At 38.9% G+C, this 22,049-nt stretch overlaps 2 protein-coding genes across 2 annotated transcripts; one reads left to right on the top strand and one right to left on the bottom strand.

The window, feature by feature from the left end:
• Nucleotides 1-156: 156 nt before the first annotated feature.
• LOC146522013 (uncharacterized) lies at nucleotides 157-21,890 on the top strand. The gene is made up of 8 exons (XM_085154117.1): nucleotides 157-1,684; nucleotides 2,067-2,161; nucleotides 2,299-2,443; nucleotides 2,776-2,882; nucleotides 3,335-3,421; nucleotides 8,436-8,451; nucleotides 18,368-18,577; nucleotides 18,921-21,890. The coding sequence occupies exons 1-8, from the start codon at nucleotides 1,471-1,473 to the stop codon at nucleotides 19,058-19,060; spliced, it is 1,014 nt and encodes a 337-aa protein (XP_085010243.1). The 5' UTR covers nucleotides 157-1,470; the 3' UTR covers nucleotides 19,061-21,890.
• Nucleotides 4,299-8,425, bottom strand: LOC146522014 (uncharacterized). Its single transcript, XM_085149989.1, has 5 exons — nucleotides 8,157-8,425; nucleotides 7,843-7,922; nucleotides 7,555-7,655; nucleotides 6,427-6,582; nucleotides 4,299-6,329 (listed from the first exon to the last, which is right to left on the bottom strand). Exons 1-5 carry the CDS (start codon nucleotides 8,291-8,293, stop codon nucleotides 5,880-5,882), a joined length of 924 nt encoding a protein of 307 aa, XP_085006115.1. The 5' UTR covers nucleotides 8,294-8,425; the 3' UTR covers nucleotides 4,299-5,879.
• Nucleotides 21,891-22,049: the final 159 nt, after the last annotated feature.

Here is a 22,049-nt window from a genome sequence, read left to right as displayed (position 1 = left end):
AAATGAACTGCATGTTTTATTTATTAAATTTTGATTAAGCATTGATGCCAACTTAAAATGAAACTGACAAAATATTGAAACTGAAAAAAAAAATTATTGTAACTGAAATAAATGTACTGAAAAATCTTGTATTGAAAGTGAAAAAAAAATAAATAATTGAAACTATAATTTTTTTGTTTCCGCTTACAATTTATTTGTTTTGCTTACAATTCTCTTTGTTCAGTTTCAATCTGCTGGCTCTGTTTTGTCTTCTGGGGGCGCACTTGAGGGGGGCGGGGATTCCAACCCACATGTATTTGCATACATTATAGAGGCCACTAGTGCTGACCAAGCTGCCATCTTTCTCTCTTCACCTCTTTCATTAGCTGCTTCATTTTCAGGTGGGACCCTCTAGAACACGGGTAAGTAATCATTTTTTGTCATCTTTCTTTGCTATTCCACTGGACTGGAGTTTAGTTTAGTTTTTTTAGCGACATGCTTTTCCCCTCTCCAAAGCAGTTACTTGTTCTTTTCATTTAAGAATACAGCCCACATTATTATTGAATTTTTCCTGACTGCCTTCAGTTGTGAAGTCTTCCTGTTCTCCTCTGTGTGGCGTAGGCTCTAATTTTTGTTAGTAAAGTGTGAAATTTCCTGAGTTGTCTTTCTTTTCCTTTAGTGAGGTGGGCCTGCTGAGCCTTGTTTACAAGATAGGGGAGGGTAGAAGTGTTTTCAGTTCCTGCAGAGTCTGGCTAGTTTTGTTCCGGAGGGCATCAACAGTGAAATGAACCTGTCTTATCCTTTCACTTTGAAGTTGTTTTGTGCTCTCCCTAGAATCAACTCAGCTCTGTGTCCCCTGACCATGAATCCAAGGCACAAACTCTTGGGAACGACTCTAGTTTGTCTGTATCTTAGGTTGATGCGGAGATTGTTCCTATAATCCGCTAGTTTCCTTGATTCCTTTTCATACTTCCACACCAATTGAAGGGTGTTCCTCCCAAAGTGAAATATGTCTGTGAAGGTTCTCAGTCATTGTTTGCTAAGTTACTGTTTTACAAAAAGTAAGAAAAAATAATAAAACACTATTATTATTTATAAGACCCCAAATTATAGTTGCTTGCCTGAACTGCTAAACTGAATGTTTTCAGTGTTTGAATTTTGTGTTTGATTAATTTCTGGCTTTTCAGAGTAGTCCAATGTGCTGCGTCATATTTTGGTATAAAACTATGAAGTGAGTGTAAGTTCCTCACTCCAGTTCAAAATGGTTGCACATCGAGGACATACTGAGAAGCAGAGACAGGTTTGCGTTTTCTTTCTTATGGCACATGGCATAATAAGCACTGTTTAAACAACTGAAAATGTCTTTCTTATTACTCATGTCTTTTTCATTTACTAAGAAACTATTTGTATGGGAAACAACAGAAAAAATGCACAAAAATGCTTTCACTTTGAATTTTAAAGGTGTGTTGATAATACCCACAGTAGAGTCAGATGAATGATAATGATAATGTGTGCAATGTTATTTCCCTAGCTCTGAAGATGAAACAACGAACAGGCAACACCCACCCCGAGTCTAGAAATAATATAAACACGCCGTCGACTCACCTGAAAGGATCGCAGCCTCACTTTCTAAACAAAGCAATGACGGCAGTCGATGCTATGAACCCCCACTACCGGTGGGGGTTGAAGAAAAATCTGCTGAAAGGTAAGTAATATAAAAACTGAAATAAATGTGTAATTATTAGTAATTTAATGAGTCTATATTCAAATGTCCGAAAATGTGTTTGTTTGCTATTTACAAAAAAATCTGTGAAATTTTGTGAAGCGAAAGCACGTTCACATATTTGTTTTTTGTAATATTGTACCTACGGATACACTTAGGTATCAGATAATATGAATACAATTGCTGACCTGCTAACTGCTACTGGTCACCTTTATTTTCTTTTTTTTTATTTTTAAAATATTCTCTGTTGTGGTTCACTCTAATGCAGGGGGCATGGTATAATTATTTAAAACGTATTTGTAGCTATATTTAGTCTAAAAACTGCAAAGTAAAATTCTCTCTGTTCTGTGCTATGTGTGTTTAGAATACACTAAGAAATATGGAGGAAAGTCACTGGACCATGACTCTGCACCACTGTCCACTGCCGAGCCTGGCTCAGCTGAGCAGATGGTGAGGAAGGTAAATGGAGGCTGAAGGAGTACATCATTAATTTGAGCTTTCTTCACATTTTAAGGCTCCTGTCACACCTATACTCAGCACTGATTTAATACTACATGGTAACAAAGATACTAACTGTCACCTCTCATAACCTTCAGATGCTCCTAACCAAGGCAATGTGTGAAATCTTCGTTATCTTGGCTAATGGTCAAAGGTGTCTGATGCTCCTGAGCGCCATACAGCTGCAAGTAATGATTGTGAGCATTTTCAAAGAGGAAGTGCAGAAAATGCTCATCAAGAAAGGTAAGTAACGTAAAACTGAAAATAAATACATTAAAATTATAGTTATCAGCACTTAAAAACTATATTCAAATTTCTTAATAATTTCTTTATCTCTTCATATATTATATTATATTATATTATATTATATTATATTATATTATATTATATTATATTATATTATATTATAGTTACTAATAAAACGGCTCAACTGCTAACTGCTAAGGATCACCTTTATTTACAATCAATCTCTCATGCAGGGAACATAATATAATTATTTATGACACATTTGTAGCTATATTTAGTTTAAAGGCTGCAAAGTAAAATCCTCCCTGTCTGGTGTTATGTGTGTTTAGGATACAATAAGGATAATATCAGGCTGCTGGTTGATGGCAAGCCACTGGATGATGACTCTGCACCAGTGAAAAAATACGGGATCAAAGCCGGCTCAACTGTACAGATGGTGAGGAAGGTTAACAGAGGGTGAAGGAGTCCATCATTAATTCATCTGACTACATCAAATTCATGAATCATAAATACACGTAAAGAAAAAGATGCACGGTTCTGATTGAAGTGTGGCATCTTTTGCTTTTGCTCCCCTTTGCACTTTTGTCGCATTTTACGGCTCCTGTCATACTTATGCTAATTCTGTATTAAACTGAATAGATAATAATTCATTGAAGTGAACATTTTTATCTGACATCTTTATTTTAATATCATATTTTTTTAAAAAACATGAACTAAGTCTGAAGTTCCTCACTACAGTTCAAAATAGCTGGACGTCGAAGGCTCACTGAAAAGCGGTGACATGTCTCTAAAATATTTGCGTTTTCTTTTGTCTCCATGATATGTGGTATAAAAAATGTTAAGCGCTGTTTAGCAAAGGTACTAACTGTTACCTCTCATAACCTTCAGACAGAGAACCTGGAAAGATCACAAGTTTCCCCCCTAAACAAGGAAAATTGTAAACTCGGCATTCAAAGGAGCTTGCAAAGAAAAGCGTCTGGACTTCTTTAAGTTACTTGAAGACGTTTCACCTCTCACCCGAGAAGCTTCTTCAGTTCTAAGGTCAAATGGTGGAGAGTCCCAGATATAAACCTAGTGGGAGTATCCCCCCCCCCCCCCCCCCCCCCCGCAAAGGGACAAAAGGACCCCCTGATGATCCTCTAATCGCCTAAGCCAAGGTGTGAAACTGGGTGTGGGTCCCAATCAGCCAGGTTTTCGGGTGAGCTCATTGTGGAACCTGGCCCCACCTTATCATGCGAATTCCTGAGGTCAGATGGCCCAGGATGTGAGTGGGTGTACAGTGCAGCGAGGAATGCCCAGACCTCTACATTGGAGAGACCAAACAGCCACTTCACAAACGCATGGCACAACACAGAAGAGCCACCTCCACAGGACAAGACTCAGCTGTCCATCTGCATCTTAAGGATAAAGGACACTCTTTCGAGGATGCCAATGTTCACATTTTGGACAGAGAGGACAGATGGTTTGAAAGAGGAGTGAAAGAAGCCATCTATGTCTACTGTGAGCGACCATCTTTGAACAGAGGCGGTGGTTTACGACACCAACTGTCTGCCATCTATAATCCAGTTTTGAGTTCCCTCCCCAGACGCCTTAACGCCCACTCACATCCTGGGCCATCTGACCTCAGGAATTCGCATGATAAGGTGGGGCCAGGTTTCACAATGACTGTATGAGTAACCTAACCTAACAGTAATGAAAATATCTGTATTTTAACTCAGATACTGAATTATTTTAGCAGTAAAGTCAATATTTCATTTGTACCACATTTTATATAATGTATAATGAAGGATCTTATTTTTACATGACAGTGTTCACTTACAAGAACTAAGGAATAAATAAAAATCCACAGGAGTTTTCTGGCTTTTCTTTACCACAGATATATTTTTATTTACATTTTAGTAGTTACGTTGATTAAACATAACTAAATTTTTCTAAAAGAAACCTTTGCTCTAAACAATTTATCGCCATGTAGCTTGAAATACAAACAACATTTGTGATAAGGAGACAATATATGTTATACATGTAGCTAACCAGAAGACAGCATGTGCACACACAGAATGTTTAACTTTATTCTAAAGTTTTTTTTTAATGAATGACATTAGATTTATGCAGATTTATCATTGGACTTCAGACATGAGAGCTATAAAGAACACATTTGATATTAAATTTCTCACTAATAAGACACAATTTTTATTCATAAAGTGGTGTTATTAAAGCAGAGAATTTAAAACACAGCATAGTGACATTCAGGACTGGACTGGGACAAAAAATCGGCCCGGGCATTTTGACTAGAGACCTGCCCACCAAAAATGTGACGTCATTCAGGGGTAAAACCGCAAAGGATTCTGGGAACTTGTGGCAAGCTGTACTAGCGCATGCAGGCTTTCAATTGAACTCAGTTACACAGCGATAAAAAGAAACACAAAAAATGGCAAGAAACTGTTGTATTATTAACTGCAATAGCCGGTGTTGTGCCAAAAAGTGATTGTCTGCCAAAAACTGATTTCCGGTATTTGCCAAAAACGGATTGCTCGTATTTAATTGCTATAAGTAACTTGTTGGGCTATAATATGTGAAATATATGTCAAATGCATCCCTCATGGATGACATAAAGTCATATTGAGCTACAAACAACATTAGTGTAACAAGGTAGAAGCAGTCTTTGGCAGTGACTTTTATATAACCTTTATTTATGCTGTTAAAAAAAAGTCTAATTAACATTAAAAATGTCTTTTGTAAGAAGTAGTTGGACAGCAGAAATGGCTCAAATATTACAATAGTTCTGTAAAAATATTTAAAGTGGGGATAATAGACCGGATTGGTTATAATGTAAGTACAATAACACAGAGTTGTAAAGATACTTGAAAAAACAGATAATTTTTTAATTCCATATATAGCCCCTTTGTAAACGCTGTTCACCGAAGTCTATTTACCAACATAGATATTACACATAAAAAATACACGCAAACATTGGAAATCAGTTTTTGGCAGGCAATCAGTTTTTGGCACAACACCTGTTGCATAACATCCACGGGAAGCCGACGGGTAAAGAGATCAGTTTATGATCAGTTTACGGCGGATTACGTCGTGGAAATTGTTTAAGCCATGTTTCCGAAGTAACAAAGAGCCGATGGATGGCCTATAAGATTGCTAAACAAGGGGGAGGGTGCATCCGACCTCCTCGGCTGTAATTGGTCCAGCCCAGAGTCGATCATGACCAATTGGCCAATCCAACACCTTTGATTATTTATACCCTTCCAAAAATAAAAAAAATTAAAAATCGATCGGCCCATAAAAACAAAAAATCGCCAGCGGCCCACCGGGCAAATGCCCGGTATGCCCGATGGCCAGTCCAGCTATGGTGACATTTACATTTAGAAAAGACGCTCTCAATACAAAGAAAGTGAAACATATCAGCCTTGTGTCTTTCCCATTATTTCTTCTTCCAAACAGGTATAGAGGTCTGTCTGGGGGCAGGAGTGCACCTGATCCTCCCACATATAGTAGAGTGCTTCAGACATACAAAACAAAATGTCCCATTACATTGAGGGCAAAAAACTGATGGACAATCCTTCTTGCTGTGCTGCAACAGCAAACCACAGGTTGGACAGGCACGCACTGAGGGACACACACGGATTCCATACTCATACTCATCGTCATACCCATGGAATGTGATATCTGGGCATTTCTTTAGTGTTTCTAGTGACGGGTCGCAGCAGCCACGATTTCCACAGCGGTCCTTCCGAGGCCGTGGACCCTTCCACTCCCTCAAACACTGCCAGCAGAATTCAAATGGCCGTCCTTTTACTGCTGTGCACACTTTACAGAGGACATTCAAATCTGACCCATTCTCTCTCATCACAGCGGATCTGCAGCCAGGACACTACATGGAGACAGAGGTGGGACAATATTTGATATATAGCAAAATGTCTATCAAGTCTATATTCGCAGTATATATAATATATTGATGAAACACTTACCAACTTAGTAGGAAGTGTCTGCCTGGCAATGTTAAATTCCATGTTTTTTCTGAAGTACTGCTTTTCTTGAGGGTCCAGCAAAGCCATTTTACAAACCTCTGCAAAGGTCCACTCAGCACCACAACCAGATCCACCACACACAAACCTGGTTTCACCCTATATTAAATATGGAGAGGTGAGAGAATTAATAGACTCGCATGTTGGAAACAAAACACCAAACACTTCGATGAGTTTTTTTCAGTAGGTTATTAACCCTTTCATGCATGAATTATGACAACCTGAATCTGGATTTTTTTTTTCTTAAGTATTTTTATTCATCTTCAGGCATGAAAAAAAGATTTTTGACCTTCATCTTTTTCAAACATGTTCTTTTTTGAAAGAGTTTTTATAAACTCAATATACGTATTGACTTATGAATTGACTATGAAGTGACACATCAGTGTCCAATGTAGTGGTATATGTGCAAGTATACCATCAAGACTGACACAAATACAAAAAAACAGCCTTTGAATAACTGGCCACTATGCATGAAAGGGTTAAAACTACAAACACTGAAATATTTCCTCATACATCACAACTGTATTGCTATATGTACAAATTATGTACATATTTGATGAAACAGAGTTATGATGCTATATTTTGTCTGAAAGTCATTTATGTTCTTTACTCTATAGAAACACTGAAATGATCAGAACTGTAACAGTACAGGTGTAATTCAAAGCTACACTGAGGCCTCACAGAGGGCAGATCAGTCAGCCAACATGCACAAGTACAAGTTACAATAGAGAAGACGGAAGCTGAACATTTCTGACTGTTTTATTTATTTCCTTGAGAGCACAGCAGGTTTCTGCTGAGAGAAGTTCATGAATTTACAGAGCAGTGTGTCGCTCTGTGTGTTGATTTAAGTCAGCGTAGCTTCTTTCTCATCTACATGACAGTAAACATTGCAATCCAATTCACAACCACAAAAAACAATGACATATTGGGCACTGTTTTCATTATTCTTTATTTATTCACGTTGACATAACATAAAAATCCTGTTAGAAATCAACACAACCCTGCATGACGCTGTTATTTATTTCTTTGTTTGCTTGTTTATTTTAATGAAGCCAACCTTTAGTGGCCTACCTGGTCCAACAACTTGCGACACCAGTTGGTGAGAGAGGTCGGGGTCACAGCGTGACCACAGGACATCTTAGCTCTGAGAGATTTGAAGCCTTCACACAAGACTGAGAACAATCACACACAAGCAAAAAAATCAATGTCAAACATAAATGAATGCTAATGCGTTTTGTTTAACCTTAGTGCCAACGCAGGTAAAATATTTTAATATAATGTATATATATATAATATGTATGTATATGTATGCCTGTTCGAAGTCACTTTAAAAAGTGCCCAGGTAATAGGCCTACTTACAGTCCAAATCATCTTCTCCATCGACAAACGTAAGTGTCTTGTCGTGAGGGTCGTAACACTTCTCCTGTTTTGTTGGCACGCTTGAGGGCGTGAAAAACAAAACAAAACAAAACAAAAAAACTGATTCAAATGAACACTTTCGGTTTTACTTCAAAGAGAAATAATTTCGCTGGAGGCAGATAGTTGCACACAGTTTCTTCTTAACATAAAGTTTGTGATCAGCGCGAAGTTTAAAACAATAGAAAAAGTCAGTGAAATCAGAGCAGCAGATGAAAACACACACACACAACAGTAAGTGAACCACGCAGTGTTACCTGTGTCGCGGAGGCGGGAATGTTGGGGTCACTGTCGCTGTGTACAGGTGATAGTCAACTAGCACGTCGATGGACGAAGCAAGTCTCGGGGAAAAATCTCGGAAACATAAATGCTCGCGTAAGGCCGGGTTGAACATCTGGCTTGGATTTTACTGTCACGGCGGACTGTCTCTGTTAACAGAATAATATCCAGCGATGGACTGAGAGTCGCTTTAGTCCGCTGTGAATGTAAGCGGCGATACTCCTCCCTCTCTCTCTCTATTCGGGCGTGTGTTTCAGGGTAATGCCTCTGAAGGTGTGAAGAAATTCCAGTTTAGGCTGATCACCTGATTTTACAACAACGATATTTGGTTCACACAGGGCTGGACTGGAACAAAAAAAATACAAATAAAAATTAGCCTTTGGCCCAGAAGGCCTATCATGACCGCTCAGCAAAAAATTAAAAAATAAAATTAATTAATTAATTAATTGAGTAAGTTTAAAAATTAATTACGTTTAAAACAAGGTAAAAAATCACATTGGTTGTTGTTGAATTAATTCTTAGTTGCACTGCAGTGCCGCATAATGATTAAGTACGTTTCAGCTTTTAGTGAACCTTGAATGTGTCACTTATCTCCCCACCCCTTTATTTTCACCCTCTTTCGTCTCTTCCACTCTTTTGTTGCTGATGCTGCTGAAGACGGTGAAGAAACATCCCCATGTCAGTTCATTTGACACATCTGGTACATCTATTTTTAATTCATTTTTATTTTATTTCTGCATTTCAGCTCCATCTTTTCGCCAATTTTTTCCACACTAAACTCTCTTCTACGAGATCCACGGGGAAGGTAGGGGAGGTGGTGTAAAGAGATCTGATTGGACAATACAGTGTCGATAACGAAAATGAACTGATGGGCTGCTCACCCTTGGTGGGCCCTTTAACTGACCCATCGGCCCACAGAGCAAATTCTCAGTGCCAGATTACCACTGGAGCCCTGGGTCCACATACAACATACACTCTCTTTACAGCACGAGTCTATCAGCCATTGATATCCTTGCATCTATCCACTGCAGCTGTTTCATTCTGCACAGATCTTCTAGTTTGTTTTACTTTGTTCTTTCTGACCAGCTGATGCAGCTTTCTGCATGGTCTCTTCAGCATCCTCATACTGATCACTACACTATGTTTATGCGAGAAATTATTTCTTTCTAACTAAAACCAATTCTGAAGTACAGCTTCATCCACTCAACTCCACAGGCATTTTTTAGGGGGTGAAGCAGCCATGACAATGTTAACCAATAAGAACACAGACACATTTCTACTTTCAGGAAAATTATGAAAGATGTAAATCAAACAAAAGGAACTGGCAGAGCCTGGCTGGAAAATTCCACTGGGCTCCTGAGTCACCTGGCCCTGGCAGGGCTACCACCCCTGACCTGCTCTCCACTCGAGCTGGTGTCAGGAACTCACCTAATGTGCAATTTAATTTTCAAATGTGCATGCTGGAAACAAATGTATATGCTGCTTCCCATTGGACGGACTTTCAGAATTTGAGATAGTCAGGCCTGGGACGTCCCCTCACTGATGAATGAATACATACATATATATATGTGTGTGTGTGTGTGTGTGTGTGTGTGTGTGTGTGTGTGTGTGCATATATAAATGTTATGTGTCACCACTCCTGTGATTCTCATGTGTACTGCCTTCTCGTTCCCGCACTCCTGATGGAAAATCCACAGAGACAGCCATTAACACACCTAAATAGCTACAGACTCACACTCACAGACTTTGCTGAAACACTGACGGGTAGTCAATAATCCAGCGTCGAGGAGCACTCAGCCATACTGCTATAGCTTTCCCAATGATCCTGATCAGCAACTCCGCCCCCCAAAAAACAGTCTGACTCCAATAGTTCCAAAAAACAGAAAAACCAACCGTACTTCTGGCGGTGGCTGAAGACAGTCATTATGGCCGCAACTATGGCAAAACAGTTAAAGGGGCTGCCACGGGTCCGGCAGCAGTAAAACAGGTAATACAGCAAAATAAATAATGATTAATTGGTAATTAATTTTACCAATTAATCATTCTTAATTACTCTGTTCATTTGAATCCCACCTGTTATCCTTCTCAGGTTTAAGCAGTAAACACAGAAACTGACCTCTGCACACACCAAGGAACGTCACCAGTATATTTTTGTTTCATTTGTTTTTGTCACTTTCAGTTTCTCCCCAGCAGCTTTAAGAAGTCATATGACTGTATCCATTCCTAGCCTTCATTTGGCACAACAACCAGGATGTAAAGAAGCAAAAAACCAAACCAAAGATTTTTCTGGTTACACAACAAACACTGATATTTAAATCTTAGTGCGTATTTTCTGTTATACATTTTCTTCTGCTGGGAACCAAAGCAATGCAGGTAATGTTCTTCATAATGTATCACTTAACCAGCATTAAGGGTAAAAGGAGAGCATTCATGCTGGGAATACAAGCACATAAGTTTACAGTGGTTAACTCATAAGCTTATCATGGAATCATAGGCCTTCATCATGGTCATCTGAGACAAATGGTCTAAGATGGCTTGAGCAACCTGATGATGGGCCTAGAGGCCTGGGGCAAAAAGGAACACCACCTACCACCTACTTCAGGAAGAGGTCAAAGCAGGTGTGGCCAAATGGAATGAGCAGAGCAGTGGGAATTTGGAGGCAAGGAGAGTAGAAGTTTTGGCTAACTTGGTAAACCTTTATCATCTTGAGAAAGAGTGAAACTCCTTTCTGCCCCTTTGCTCTGGAAGCAGCTCCTTGGAATATCTACTTAGCAGCTGCCCACAGACTCTGCACGATGGCCGCTATCTGTGGCACCATAATCAGGTTCTGAAGGCAGTGATTTAGAGTTTAGCTTCAAATCAGAATCTCAGACCTGCTCTTTTGACATGTGTATTATATATGTGTATTATATATCATATATCATAACGTGGATTTGGGCAAACAGAATTTCTTCTATAAATTGTTTACCTCATGCAGTGATCTACAGGGTGGGCCATTTATATGGATACACCATAATAAAATGGGAATGGTTGGTGATATTAAAGTCCTGTTTGTGGCACATTAGTATATGTGAGGGGGTAAACTCCTCAAGATGGGTGGTGACCATTCCTATTGAAAAAACAAAAGTTGTATCCAAGATAGCCGACTTCTAAATGGCCACCATGGTCACCACCCATCTTGAGGAGTTTGCCCCCTCACATATACTAATGTGCCACAAACAGGACTTTAATATCACCAACCATTCCCATGTTATTACGGTGTATCCATATAAATGGCCCACCCTGTATATGTGAATACGTTAACAATGATTTTAAATGATTTAAGCAGGGTAAAAAATATAGTCATTCTGGGATCACACTAAGACTAGAAATTCACGTTAACATTTAAACAGCTTAACTTTAATCAGATTAAGAGTTAATGTAGTTAAATGTAGTCTATTATCAAATGAAAAACAAATAATGAAAACTGGTTTTCCTGCATTTCCCAACTCAGCAGCACAAAGTAATGAAGCTTTCTCCTACTGATACTGCAATTTAACAACAATAAAAATATCTGCCTTTTAAATCAGTTACTGTATTTATTTACTGTCACATCAATTTTTCATTTATAACATTTTTTTTATATAATGTTTAATGAAGGATCATATTTTACATGACAGTGTTCACTTACAGGATATAAGAAATAAATAAAAATCCACAATATTTTATTGTACAGGATTTTGCTGGCTTTTCTTCCCCCACAGATACATTTTTATTTACATTTAAACATTGACGTTGATTAAATATAACTACAATTTACTAAAACAAACATTTACTCTAAACAATTTATCATCATGTAGCTAGGAATACAAACAAAATGTGTGATAAGGAGACGACATGTGTTATATATACACGCAGAAAGTTTAACCTTATTCTAAATTTTTTAAATGGATGACATTAGATTTATGCAGATTTATCACTGGACTTCAGACATGACACAGCCGTATAGATCATATCTTACTAAAGATTAAAGCACTATTAAAGCAGAGAGTTTAAAACACAGCATGCTGACATTTACATTTAGAAAAGGCACTCTCAATACTAAGTAGGTGAAACTTAACGGCCTTGTTTCTTTCCAATCATTTGTTCTTCCAAACAGGTATAGAGGTCTGTCTGGGGGCAGCAATGCAACTGGTTAACAAACATGTACATGGGCATTTCTAATTGCTGCAAACCACAGGTGGGACAGACACGGACAGAGAGGCACACACATGGACTCCATACCCATACCATGTGATATCTGCACAAGCATTTTTTTTAGTGTTTCTAGTGACGGGTTTGAGCAGTCTTCATTTTCACAGTGGTCTTTCCGAGGCCGTGCACATTTCCACTCCCTCAAACACTGCCAGCAGAATTCAAACGGCCGTCCTTTTACTGCTGTCCACACTTTACAGAGGACATTCAAATCTGACCCATTCTCTCTCGTCAGAGTGGATCCACATCCAGGACACTACATGGAGACAGAGGTGCAACATTTGATATATACATTACAGGTTTATATTGCAAAGAGAAGATTTATGTGCTACAAGTTACAATAGAGAAGACAGAAGCTCGTGGATTTACAGCAGTTACACAGTGATTAGTAATAAACAAGCGCCTTTGTGATTTAGTAGAGCTTGTGAGAGTGAGTGGATTTAAGAACGTGAGTGACTTAGGTGTGTCAGTTTGTTTGTCATGTGTTATCGAGTCTGGAGGAGAGTTTGAAATCTTTTGTTTTAAATCTAAGTTAGGATGATTCATGATTTAATTTCCAAAATGTGCATATGATCTTCAATTTGTAGCAGGTTCACTGACTATCACATAACAGCTGGAGCATTCTCAAATGGAGGTCAGTCCACTACTGCCACCTATGGCCAAGTGCCATAGCCTACTACTAGATTAACTTGTGACACATTTGCACCTGCTTCTATGACCACATTGAGTAGAGGCTGAGTGGCTGCACTTACATCTGGTGCATTCAAATCTACCCATAAACATGTTAAAAGATGCAATGCCAGCAATGTGGATTGTCAAGACTAGAACCAGTCATTAAGCAAAGACAACACTGGTCATTTTATCTGTTTATTACACAGCCAGATTAACTTGTGACACCTGTCCTCACTGTTGGTAACACTAAAAGCTGTAAGATTCATTTAAAATCCTCTGAATGAGGGAATTCTGTTATTACTCTTCTCAGTTTCCTTTGATTATGATTCAAACAGTTGAACTCTGATGCCACTTTTTGCAGTGAACTTTCATTTTTAGCTTATTGACTTATTCAGTCTTCGGTCTTTTGACTGAATAAATCATTTGGATGAATGATAAAACATTTCTCCCACTAAAAGCATTACATACACATGAACAGAATCAACCGTTTGTTTAGTTAACGGAGTACCAAAAAAAAATAGTTATTTTCCTTCTTCCAGAAGGTGGGGCTTGTACACCAATGTGTGAGCTGAGCTCTTAAGAAAGACACATACACTCACAGGATTAAACCCCCTTTTACCTTCAGAACTTCAGAAAGGGGTGATTTGAATGCAGTGAACTCATCGTTCAGCTTTCGATGAAAGAACACTTTTTACTCTTTGTTCTTCAGGGTGAAAATACTGAGGTTCTTTTACGGCCTGTAAATTTGAAAACTGAGAATGTGATGACTCCTAGAACCAAATAATGAACCAAGGCAGACATTAGACTTCAATAAAAACTACACAAAAAAATAACATATGCTGAAGCTCACAGTACTTTTGCATATCAGTGAAAATATGTCAGACACTATTATAATTACTCCTCTTCCTTTAACTGGCCAAACTGTAATCAGTGCACACCTCATGTTACAGTAAAGCTGTTGATTACCTGCACAAAATGAAGGTACAGCCTCCCGTGACATGGGCCAGCATGTAATGTATTTGTCTGTGTGTGTATAAAAGAGTTCAGGGTGGCAGCCATGGGCAGAGATGATCCTAGTGTTTTGGCTGGGATGTTTCTCTCCACATTGCAGTGCGTTTATTAAACGCACTTCGAATCATGCTCACTGGGTGTTTTGCAGGTTACTGTTAAAATTCCCATAACATTAGCAAAACCACATAATCTTCAGACAAATTTGAAGGCTTATCTCGCTGTTGAATCTTCTCATCTTGCCATTGTGCTGTGATCTTTATTGGGTTTTCTATTGACAGTTTTCTGTGTGCTGGCATTGGTGTTATGGTGCTAATGCTTCACCAGGCTGTGTCAACCTGCCAAATTCTTTCCTCACTGCACACCCCCATCTGCCTCACCTCACTTCTCTTTCTGTCAGCAGATTCCCAGTCCCTCCTTTTTCCCTCTCCTTCCCCTGTCCTTTCAGTTTTCCTGGGATTGTTGACAATCAGTTCATTTGGATTTCATCAGTTAATCTTTCACCTGTTTGAATGAACAGTAAACACCCTCTGCACACACCTGGGAATGCCCCTAAGATTTTTTTCTATTTGTTCTTTATTACTTTCGATTTCAACCCAGCAGTTATGAGAAGTCATGCGACTAAAGATTAGAAGTCGTGATTATTTTATACACTTTTATTTTAGTTAATCCCTGTTAGTGCTGCAGAGAGTCAAGGTTTATTTATTTATTTTATGACTTTATTGGTCTTATCACACTACTTTTGGAACCTTGCACCATGTAGTCAAGTTGAGGAAAGTACCTGATCTACAGATCAGAGACTCTGGGTGATTTACTTGGAGATTTTGTGGGCTTGTTGTGTTGCTTTCACCATTGTGGTTTTCTGAATGTGAATCAAACTGGATGTTAAAATGTCTTATTTTTTATATGGTTATACAACAGCACTGATGAATTCACTCATAGCCATCATTTGGCACAAGCCGGATGTGAAGCAGCAAAAAAAATAAACTAAACAAACATTGTTCTGGTTACATATCAAACTGATGAGGGTGTGTTAGGTAGTTTCCAGTATTCATCTGAACAACATTTGAAATCATGCTTTTAATAAGGAGATTCATTTCTACACTGAATAATGGGCATTGTGGTGAATATCATTTACATGCTTAACCTTTATTTGAACTTTTAGGTTTACAGATTAAACCCAACTCAATTTAGCATTAAGTTCCCCATCTTAAACATCCTATTTTTGCACCCATGCCGACCTGTCTGTTATCCAGGCTCCTTTAGACAAGGATGCTTAGTGATAAGAGCTTCAGCTACCACTGATACGTCCCGATCACTGGGATATGCATTGAAACTATGCATTTTAGCTGCAAGAATTTCAAGAATGTCATGCTTTTGTTCCCTAAACAACTTGAGAGCCTTTCCTTTTCTCTCATAAGCAACATCACCCTCACCAAGAACGAGTTCTATCTCATAGGAAAATGTAGGAATTGGGAAATCCTGAGGCCATCTTTAAACCTTGTCTGGAGTCATGGCATGGGGTAGACCAGATAGTGGTGATAGTTCCACTATCTGGTCTACCAACTTTTACAACAGCTTTCTGCAGAAGCTCCTCAATATCTAGAAGTGAACAAAGCTGCCTGTCAAAGTCTGGGTCTTCGTATGATAAGCTAAAGTCATAGTCAAGTTTTAACTGTTCTTTTATAATGTCTTTTAGCTCATCCACAGATTCTGGGTGTGAGAATAAAGTCAGTTTTCTCAAAATTTCTTTGGAGACATGAACATGAAGTAATAGGAATTCAGAGAACATTCCCTATAGTTAGAAAAGAAAAGAGAAAAGTCGTTACTTTTTGGGGGGTTTTCACCCTGATCTATTTGGTTGCATGTGGCTTATTCCAAAAGCAATATTAATCTTGCCAGTGTCTGATCAAAACAAATCTTTTGTGTCAACAACAGATGTCCATCAACAGTATAGTATATAACAGGAACATGCAAACATAAACGTTGAAAAAAAAGTCTAAACGTGAGCATGAACATGAATCTGAACAATAGCAGAAATTCTGTGACCTAACGTGACGTTGACATTAAGATCTGTTTGATAACTATTCTTTCAAGAATTTTTAATATGAAAGGAAGGAAGGCTTAGACCACTGGGTCAAGAAATGGCCTTTGAAGTAACGGGTTAACTGCTGCCAGCTTGAAGGCCTGTGGTGCTGATAGTTAGTATTACTCGGTGTTGATTCATTTAAACAAACATAATTATCCTGCAGTAACAAGGTTTCTGTATGGCTGAGTGAATCAATTTGTTGATCAATTATTAACACATGTACTAACAGAGATTTGGAAGAGAGAGAACTACGGTTTATTAATCCACATTTTACTGTTTTACTATTTGGTGTAGATGTGGGTACTGTATTGTTCTTTATTTGTAATTTGTCAAGTTTAAGTCTGTTTTTTGCTGGTTTTTAGTTTGTTTTTTTGTCTGTTTGGGAGCTGACACAGTCTCTAAAGGGACAGGGATAGGGATAGGGTTGGGGGGGGGGGGGGGGGGGGGGACAGGAGGAGAGAAGCTGCAGAGAGGCGTGTAAGACTTCAACTCTGCTTCCTGGTCCCAACTCTGGATAGTGATATTTTGGGGAGGCCAGATTTCTAGAAATGAGAGCTGCTCCATCCAAAGTGGGATGGATGCTGACTGTGCTAACAAGACCAGGTTTCCTCCAGAAAATTTCCCAATTACCTATAAAGCCCTGTACATAATTTTTTGGACACCACTCAGACAGCCAGCAATTTAAGGAGAACACGCGGCTAAACATATCACTCTCGGCTAATCACTGTTAGTATGTGTCAGGTTTCTCAGTAGGCAGGGCAGAGCAAAATGAAGAAATTGCTAACCCAAAGCAACCCACTCAGCTACCCAGTGACTGAAATAGCAATACACCATCCCAGCAAATACTGGGCAATTACCCCAAATGTGTATTTGGTGGTACAACATTAAGATCATTCAATCCTGCATGGTACTGCACTCGACAGTGGCTGGAGTACTCAGTTGTATAGGATACATGCTTCTGTTTCCCCTGTCGGAAATATTGCAGCACTGTCAACACGAGACAAAGTGCAATCCAATTACATAAAAACAGTTATACAGTGCACCCCACTCCTTTCTCACCTCCGTTGCTACCATGAGCCTCTTTTACATTTCTGTTTGCCTGCTCATATATGCATCTCTAGAATCGGCCCAGACAGATGGTCTTTACATGTATGGTTCCCAGCATGAAGGGGGAAGTGTGATGGTGTGGGGGTGCTTTGTCTGTGACACTGTTGGGGATTTATTCAAAATTGAAGGCACACTGAACTAGCATGGCTACCACAGGATTGCTATCCTGCAGCAACATGCCATCCTATCCGGTTTAGCCGGGCCATCATTAAATGCAAAATATAAGTCTGTATCATAATGTTGGGTGGTTTCGTGTTTGTTTGTTTTCATTTTGTTTTATTTTGCGAGCTGGTTATTAGATGCCGCTTCAGCCAGCCAGAGAATCCCCCACCGCCCTGTCCCGCAAGCAGCAGGCGCACCTTGCAAACAGACGGCGCCCTTAATGCGCGGTAGAAAACCGATCGGTGACCATGCAATCCCAAAAATGCGCTGGCATGATGTCAGTGCAGCATGGGTGCAATCAACTTTTTTATGCCCATGCCCGTGATGGCGCCCCCCCCCCCACCCCCACCACGATGCCGCCCTGGGCAACGACCCATGTCGCCCATGTCAAAAACCGCTACTGTTCAGGTGAATTACTTTGGGATGAGATTGATCGAGCTAAGGGGCAAGAGCCAACAAGTTCCCAGCATTTCTGGGAACTCCTTCAAGACTGTTGGAAAACTATTTTAGGTGACTACCTTATGAAGCTCAAAGGGCCGATACTTTGAAGAATCTAAAATATAAAACATATTTTAAGTTATTTCACATTTTTGGTTACCACATAATTCCATATGTGTTCATCTACAATGTAAATAGTCATGGAAATAAAGAAAAAACATTAAATAAGAATAAATAAGGAATGATTAAACAACTGAAACTATCTTACCTAATTACCCATGTCTTTGTACATGTACATTTTTGCCTGCGAAACAATACAAAAGAAGACAGAAATGCTTTCACTTCGTTTTTTAAAAAATATGTTAATAATGGCTTGAATATCATCATAACTGAAAAAAACCCCAATGATGATACGTTAGCATTTTATTTCCTTGTTAAAACGAAACAACGAACTGACAACAGCCTGCCTCTAACCCCGAGTGGGAGGTATAAGTAGCCTAAACACCTTGCGTAATCTTTGGACGGAGAAGCTGGAAGGAAGGCACATTCGCCTCATAAACAAAGCAATGGCAGGAGTCGTCGTTGTCACGCCTGCAGGTCAGGGGCATCTGATGCCGCTGCCCACCGAAATGCTTAATATGGCTGTGAGTTCTTTCATAGTGGAAGTGCTGAAGACGTTCGTCATCCTAGGTAAATGACCTAAAATGTGAGAACAAATACATTTAAAAATGTAATTATCAGTGCTTAGTTTCATAGCATAGTATCTACATGCAAATATTATAAAACATATTCTGTTTACTTTGTTTGTTTGTTTTTGTTAGTATGCTTTTATGTTATTTTATTTTATGTTATTTTTTTATTTATTTATTTATTTATTTATTTATTTATTTTGGGGGGGGGGGTGGGCAAAATGTGGAACAAACGCGCAAACATCTTAAACTGATTTGTTTTGCTTGAAATGTTACACACGCAGTTAGCCTACTTAAATATGTATCAGTGTGATACTGTAAAATCCTCTCTGTCCTGTCTTAAGGTGTTTTAGGATGCACTGAGGAAAATGTCAAGCTGCACGTTGATGGCAAGCCACTGGACAGGCCCTCTGCATCACTGGCCGATTGTGGAATCAAAGCCGGCTCGACTGTGCAGGTGGTGAGGAAGGTTCAAGGAGGATGAAGGAGTTCATGTGACCACGTCAAAGTAACAGGATGGACTGAATTATAAATACGCGCAGAGGAGAAAGCGCATCATTTTGATTTAAGTCTGGCATCTCCGACTTTCCTTCTCTCATCATTTCTTCATTTTACGGCTTTTACATGGAGCTCGCTCACTCGCACGCATAAATGAATAGTCCGGTTCTCAGGAGGAGCTCGGAATATACAATGATTAATGCCCCCGTAAGTTTTTTTTAAAAAAAAAAATGTATTTTATTTTATACGTTGGTGGGGCTTCTGTTCCAGAGATGACAAATTAGGATTTTCTCCTCTCACTGACATCACACAGATCCGCAGTCTGAAACAGAGCATTTTACATTTCTGATCTTTTCGCTCACATGAATCACTTAAACAATAAGTAAAGAGAATATCACCTTTATATCGAATATAAATTTTAAACGTGTGTGTGTGTGTGTGTGTAACCTCATATATTATAATTTTAGGAAGAAATGAAAATAAATGTAGCAGTACACAGAGCAACATCCACAAGGTAAAAGCTGAAAAAAGAAATTTGTTTTCAATTTCCTATTTTACACAACATTATCCTTTTATGATGTACATGAATAGAAGAAGGATTCTTGTAGCCTGTGTTCGGTAGTTTCCGGTTTTTTATGTCAATGGCAACATTTTAAATAATTTTCAAATCATGTTTAATAAATTATTTCTAAACTGATCTGCCGTGCATCGTGATGAGTATTATTTCTGTGTTTCAGATTAATTTGAACATTTTGGTTCACAAACGATCTTGGATTATAATTTTAAATCTAATTGTTTATTATTTTGTGACATGTTATGTTCCACTACAAAGACACAGGAAATCTTTTTCAGATGTGAAATGCCTCAGGTGTAAATGAAGAAATAGAATTATAAAGAATTATAAAGAATCTAATTTTACATGATCATTATATGATGAATAACGAGGCAGGAAGGAAGAAAAAGCCACAGGTTTATATCAATAATAATAATAATATGTTTTACAGTTACGTGCAAGTCTTTCATATTCAGTAAAATATTAAAAGGTGCAACATTAGTTACACGAACTGAATAATGACATAAACTGACCATGTAATGCTCAGCTTTTACAAATTATTTAACAGTAACTCATGTGATGTATTCTAAATGTCTGAAGAGAAAGTGATAGTGAAAGTACTTTAAACACAGGATTTCCCCTGAGACTCTAAAAACCTCTGTCATGTTTATTTCCCCATCTACAAAACCACTGGAATTCCCCACATTTATTATTGCATGATTCTAATAAAATGACGATAACAACAACCATGATACCACTCTATCTCTAAGGCTGAGCCCTCACCCTTCAGACAAAACTCTGTGGCTTGTATCCACAGTCTAACTCTCACAGTCACTACCCACAGCTCATGACCGTGGGTGAGGGGAAGAACATAGATTAACATGTAAATCACCAGCTTCACTTTTACATTCAGCTCTCTTCACCACACTTGACCAGTAAAGCACTAAAGTGCCTGTCAGTCTCTCGCTCCGGTCCCCCATCACTCATGAACAAGTCCTCGAGATACTTGAAGTCCTCCACTCGGGGCAGCAGCTCATCCCTGACCACATGTGCTGATGTGCACTCCACCCATTTCCAGCTGAGAACCATGGCCTCAGACTTGGAGGTGCTGATTCTCATCCCAGCTTCTTCCTACTCAGCTTCATTACCTGGAAAATGATTGAGCTATGAAAAAGCTTGTTTTGAAAATTCCTTCTCCAAAAGACAAAGCTGAAGCTTTTGTGGCCTTACAGTCCCTGATGTAAAGTGAAAATGTGTGAAAGGATCTTTAAAACATTGCTACTTCTTTAACTGGTTAAACTGTGTAATCGGTGCATCGCTCACAACACAGTAAAGCCGTTCATTACCTGCACAAAAAAGAGGAAAAATTAATTTAGATGTTGCCCTGCAAACAACAACATGCTAAACTGTAGAAGTCAAACTTTTATTGCTTTCATAGTGAAACCACATCATCTTGGGACAAATTAAAAATTCCAGTTTTCCCAGAATTATCCGCACTCTGTTCATTTGGATCCCACCTGTTATCGTTCTCAGGTTTGAGCAGTAAACAAAGAAACTGACCTCTGCACACACCAGGGAACTTCCCCAAAATCGTTTTATTTATTTTGTTTTTTTCACTTTCAGTTTCTCTCCAGCAGTTACAAGGAGTCATATGACAGCAGATCAGTCCATATGATATTACTTGATACAATCAGAGTGTTATTGCTGCTAAGGCTACAGGTTTATTTATTTATGTGATGATTAATGGGTTTTATCACTTTTTCTTTGGTAAACTTGCACCACACAGTTAAGTTGATCTGACCAGTGGCGCTGAGTTTCTACCATTATGTAGAGTTATTACTTTATTTGGAGAGTTTGGAGGATTATTGTGTTAATTTTGCCACTGCAGTGTTCTAAATGTGTGTCAAACTGGGTGTTGAAAATATTTAATATGAATGTTTGTACAACAGGACTTATGAATCCACTCCTAGCCTTCATTTGGCACAAAAACCAGAATGTAAAGAAGCAAAAAAACCAAACCAAACATTGTTCTGGTTACATACCAAACACTGACATGGACAGTTCTAGTTTCCAGTAGACATCTGAGACTAAAGGCCCAGGTGAGCAACCTGGTGATGGGGCAAAGAGGTAGACTTGTATTCAAGGCCGCCTAAACCAAGACAATACCAAGACCAGAGGGTATCGAGACCAAGACAAGACCAAGACAGACCGAGTCAAGACCAAGACAAAGTTGAGACGAGACCAAGACCGAGACAAAAAAGTCTTTAAACTGCAGCCAGATGCTGCTTCGTTTACAAGTGTCAGGCATATTTATGTGTTTTTGCGATGCACTCCTCTTCACCGCTGTCTGCTGTCTCACTCACTTACTGAGAGGACAGACGCACGCTCCACTTGACTGTCGCGTTTCTCACCCTTTCTGTTT

The sequence above is a fragment of the Neolamprologus multifasciatus genome, chromosome 3 (genome assembly GCF_963576455.1).
Source record: "Neolamprologus multifasciatus chromosome 3, fNeoMul1.2, whole genome shotgun sequence".
NCBI classification, from domain to species: Eukaryota; Metazoa; Chordata; class Actinopteri; order Cichliformes; family Cichlidae; genus Neolamprologus; species Neolamprologus multifasciatus.
Note: the sequence above shows the minus strand (reverse complement) of the source record. Positions and strands in the feature narration are given on the sequence as shown.

Bases quoted from the DNA above. Each gene is read 5' to 3' on its own strand.
- LOC146522013 (XM_085154117.1), top strand. From the start codon at position 1,471: ATGAATGATAATGATAATGTGTGCAATGTTATTTCCCTAGCTCTGAAG. The intron at 1,685-2,066 runs GTAAGTAATATA...ATGTGTGTTTAG, and splicing joins GAAGAAAAATCTGCTGAAAG to AATACACTAAGAAATATGGA. The intron at 2,162-2,298 runs GTAAATGGAGGC...CATAACCTTCAG, and splicing joins CTGAGCAGATGGTGAGGAAG to ATGCTCCTAACCAAGGCAAT.
- LOC146522014 (XM_085149989.1), bottom strand. From the start codon at position 8,293: ATGTTCAACCCGGCCTTACGCGAGCATTTATGTTTCCGAGATTTTTCC. The intron at 7,656-7,842 runs GTAAGTAGGCCT...GATTGTTCTCAG, and splicing joins TGGAGAAGATGATTTGGACT to TCTTGTGTGAAGGCTTCAAA. The intron at 6,583-7,554 runs GTAGGCCACTAA...TATTTAATATAG, and splicing joins GTCGCAAGTTGTTGGACCAG to GGTGAAACCAGGTTTGTGTG.